Source organism: Phaethon lepturus, unplaced genomic scaffold (genome assembly GCF_000687285.1).
Source record: "Phaethon lepturus isolate BGI_N335 unplaced genomic scaffold, ASM68728v1 scaffold20342, whole genome shotgun sequence".
Taxonomy (NCBI): Eukaryota; Metazoa; Chordata; class Aves; order Phaethontiformes; family Phaethontidae; genus Phaethon; species Phaethon lepturus.
In genome coordinates this window covers 1-3911 of record NW_010524310.1, presented here as the reverse complement: position 1 = coordinate 3911, position 3911 = coordinate 1, and the positions used below count along the sequence as shown (strand labels likewise).

Sequence of the window (3911 nt, the reverse complement as noted above, 5' to 3'; positions counted from 1 at the left end):
GATGATTCCCTGCTGACTGCTGGTCCTCAGCATCCATGGTGGCCAACAGACAGAGCAGTACCCCCACCCAAAGCTGAAGCAGTCTTCACAGAAGCATTGAAAAGAAAGAGTTTTGCCCTATGCCTGAAACCCATGCTTCAAATTGCAACCCAGCTCTCTGCAGTAGAGGGAATCAGACCATCTCCTTCACTTTGCAAGCAATCCCTCCATGAGGGCAGTGGCAAAAGACAGACCCAAGTGACCCAAATTTGACATCAGACCACTTTGCTTCCTGGGCACTGCAATAAATTCTTCTATGGATGGCACAGTCAAGTTGGCTGGCACCAAATCTGCAACAAAGCCACAAAATAACTTAAAACAGCTACAGTGACAGCTACTCACCCTCCTGCAGCGGCAGCATGGAGGCACGTTCTTCCAAAACTATCAGGGGTGTCTATTTCAAAGCCTGCAGACAGCACGTGCTCATTACTAAACAAGGACACTATGCTATACTTTTGTCCTAGTTAAACCACAAGAAACATTGCAGAGACAGAAAAATCAGTTAGTTGGAAAAAACAGAACGCAAGCAACTACAGTCAGAAAGAGGTTGTCACGGGAACAGCAAGCGGCTGCTCCAGTTTGGCAGCTCTATAAAAAGAGCTGCAAAGTCAACGAGCATCTATTTCCACATCCAGCTCTGCGCCACATCCCTATTTAAAACAACGTGACAGGCATTTATGAGGCAGCTACCTATCAAGAGGACTGTGACAGCAGGACATGAAAACAGAAAACAAGAAGAAATGAGGAAAAACCACAGAGTCAGCCTGAGCATGAAATGGGGCCATTTTTATTGGATATGGTTTTCAGGTTGGAAAGAGGCTTCCAGGAGCACAGGGGCATATTCATCAAGATACACAAGGGCGAAGATATAAGCCTGGCAGTATTAATTCTAGTCACTCAGAGCTTTTTCTTTTCCTTCCTGACCTAGTCAAGGCCAGAGCATGCCAAGGTTTAATGTAATGGGGTATGTAATTGACATTTTTCACACTTTTTTAATATCCTACAGGACTTGACATTAGGGGAAAATGTAGCTGTAGGAGATTTTATGTAGTAAGTAATGAAGCAATTTTCTAGAAAAAGCTTATGCTTTGCCTTGTGATTTTTTAACTCATGGAAACTCTTGCCTGGAAAACAAGAATTTGGGATTTGGTACCTGATTATTGCCTCTTTTGAAACAGTTGCATCAGCAAACTCCTGCTTCTTCTTCGGGCTCTGGTGAGGATTCTGAGACTGCTCTCTCAATACTACTCTTTCACTCATTTCCTCTCTTGTGCCCACAGAGCTTTGGCCAGCCTAACTCCTTTAGTCTGTCCAGATTCAGAAACACACTTTAGCTGTATCTAAAATACATCATCATCGGTGAGGTGTAAATACCTGCGCCAGTGCAGGCCCCAAGGAGATAATTTCCTGAATTATTCCTTTGGGGGAAAAAAAAAAACAAAACAAAGCAGTATCTCACATTCCTACAGTTTGGAAAAGGGTCTCTGCTGAATGAATGTAAACTCTCTGAACCTGCCAGGAGAAAAGCGCTTTGGGTGAGAACAGTACAGGATGTGAGGAAGTACCAGCATGCCGTTAGGAAAGCCTTGCACACTCCCGTACACCACACCACACAGCCAAACACAGCAGCACAGGAAGTTTTTCATTTGAACAACTCACAACAATGAGTATAAAGGGGCTGTAAGCAGCAGAGACACATATTATTCAAGCTCCACAGAGACTGCGGGATTTACTTACCCGACGACAACAATTTCCTGCAGCAGTCTGAGTGAGCATTCAGCGCTGCTAAGTGTAAAGGGAACATGTTGTGGATCCCACACCTGAAAGGCACAACAGCCTCATTACAGAGAGTCATGTGAAAATGCAGGTTGCATACAGACACAACACACCAAAAGCTCCTTCCACAAAGGCAGCAATTTTATCCTTTTCGAGGAAGATTCTTCAAGCCATGTTATTTTTATCTATATTTCCTTACCAGCCTTCTCAGGAGTTAAAAATATTCTGATACAGCAAAATCTTGGCACTATACTTTGAACAGAATGTGGCAGGAAGGTTTCTAAAAATTCAAGGCGAAAGCCAAGGTAAGGGAGGAAGTGAGAGAGCAGATACTGCTTGGACGCAACGGGAACATGTGGGATGCACAAAATTCTGCATCAGCTACATATACTGCAACTGCTATTCTGAGGTAAAAGTAAATGCCGAAATCGTCTCAATATTATTTCTGAAACCCGTTTTTCCTACAGTTAACATTCTTTAGATAACTCTTATGTGGGTTTTCAAAGCCTCCCCTTCTTCCCTGTCTCTCTTCCCTGGGGTTGGGGTAGCTGACGACTCTTCATCACACTTTCCTTTAGGCTGCTGTGAGAGAGTTTTCTTCCCACACTGTAAGAACTAAACATCTAATTTTACTATTTGCTCCAGCTACTCTACTCATACTCCCTTTCACATTTCCTCCCCTTTAACACATGACCCTCTTTTCAATTACACTATAAGCTTCTCAGAGCAGATATGCTGGGTAAAAAAAAAAAAAAAAAAAAAAGGTAGGTAGGCACCTATCATTAGGCTAAACCTGTATCAGACAACCACATAGTTTTTAAACAAGGTGAGCACTCAGACACTTTTATTAATATGAGGAAAACATCCCAGTTCACTCCCTAAGCATGCCGCTGTTCACTCTCTTAGAAGACTTTTGGATTTGGACATCTTGGCTTCTGTCATTGAGCACTGTCTTGTGAAAAGCATCTTGTTATTCTAGAAATATCCTACTGGCAGTCCTCCAAGTGCACATAAACACAGAGGCTCTGAAACCAACTACCTCAACAAGATTATGATCTACTGCCTGCTCCAGCAGATATATTTTTGAAAAATGACAAACTCTTGAACAATAGCAGATGGATTCCTATCTGCCCTTCACTTCTGCAAGACAGTTGGTAGATGGGTAAGTGTGATCATCTCAGGGAAGAGGATTGCATATAGGGACCCAAAGACGAACAAACTTCTCTTTCTGCAAGACTCACCAGAAATCATAACTACTTATGAAGCTTTAGAAAAAAATGAACGTGGATGTTTATAGAGATAGTGTTCAAAATATGTGTAAACGTGGCACTTCAGGATATGGTTCAGTGGGCATGGTGGTGTTGGGTTGATGGTTGGATTTTATGATCTTAAAGGTCTTTTCCAACCTTAATGATTCTGTGATTCTGTGTGATCTTGCTCTCTCCAACATTTTATACATATATGTATTTAACTAATTTTGGTTTATTTTTAAAAAACTTATTCCTTCCTGAATCCACAGGCCCATCCTTCCTCTTCACATTAAATGTGTCCTCCTTGCTGCTTCACCACGCTAAGGAATGCCTTGTAGTACTGTATAAATTTTAATTTTGCTAGTGTCAGCATCTACATCTTAGAGTAAAACTATTGAAGATGATCTGACAGCCTATTCTTTGAAGGAAACAGCACAAGCTCCACCAAGCTGCTGCGTCTGTATAAGCAGTTTGCATTTTTTAGCTATGAATTCATTTATTTATGCTAACATTGAACATTTTGTACTACTGTGCTTCTTTCTACACACATTTCCCTCTATCTCTTCCTCCATCTAGTTACCTAAAGGAGTATTTTTCTTCTTTTAATTCAAGATTTCTGCCCAGCACACATTTTGGCCGATTTCCACTGAAATACACTATATCTGCACATCTGCTAACCAGTGTCACACTTCTATAGCACTGTTCACACTGGTTCCTCCCATCACTTACACAATTTCCCCTTCAAATGCAGTTGTCTCAAAGACCAACTGAGCTGTCTGCAGTTGTTGCAGAATTTTGTTTTCAAAGCCAGTTCAGGGAGCTCAGCCAGTTATTTACATGCAGCAC

The 3911-nt window shown here is 41.8% G+C and overlaps 1 protein-coding gene across 1 annotated transcript in view; it reads right to left on the bottom strand.

Annotated features, from left to right (window-relative positions):
• The window catches only part of LOC104617172 (serine/threonine-protein phosphatase 6 regulatory ankyrin repeat subunit B-like), a gene marked incomplete at its 5' end in the record, with an annotated part of 41310 nt that extends 39451 nt beyond the window's left edge, over nt 1–1859 (bottom strand). The window contains 2 exons of the mRNA XM_010282418.1: nt 382–499; nt 1777–1859. Coding sequence (XP_010280720.1) covers nt 382–499; nt 1777–1859 — 201 coding nt within the window. The remainder of the gene's footprint in view (nt 1–381; nt 500–1776) is intronic.
• Between the last annotated feature and the right edge of the window lie 2052 nt (nt 1860–3911).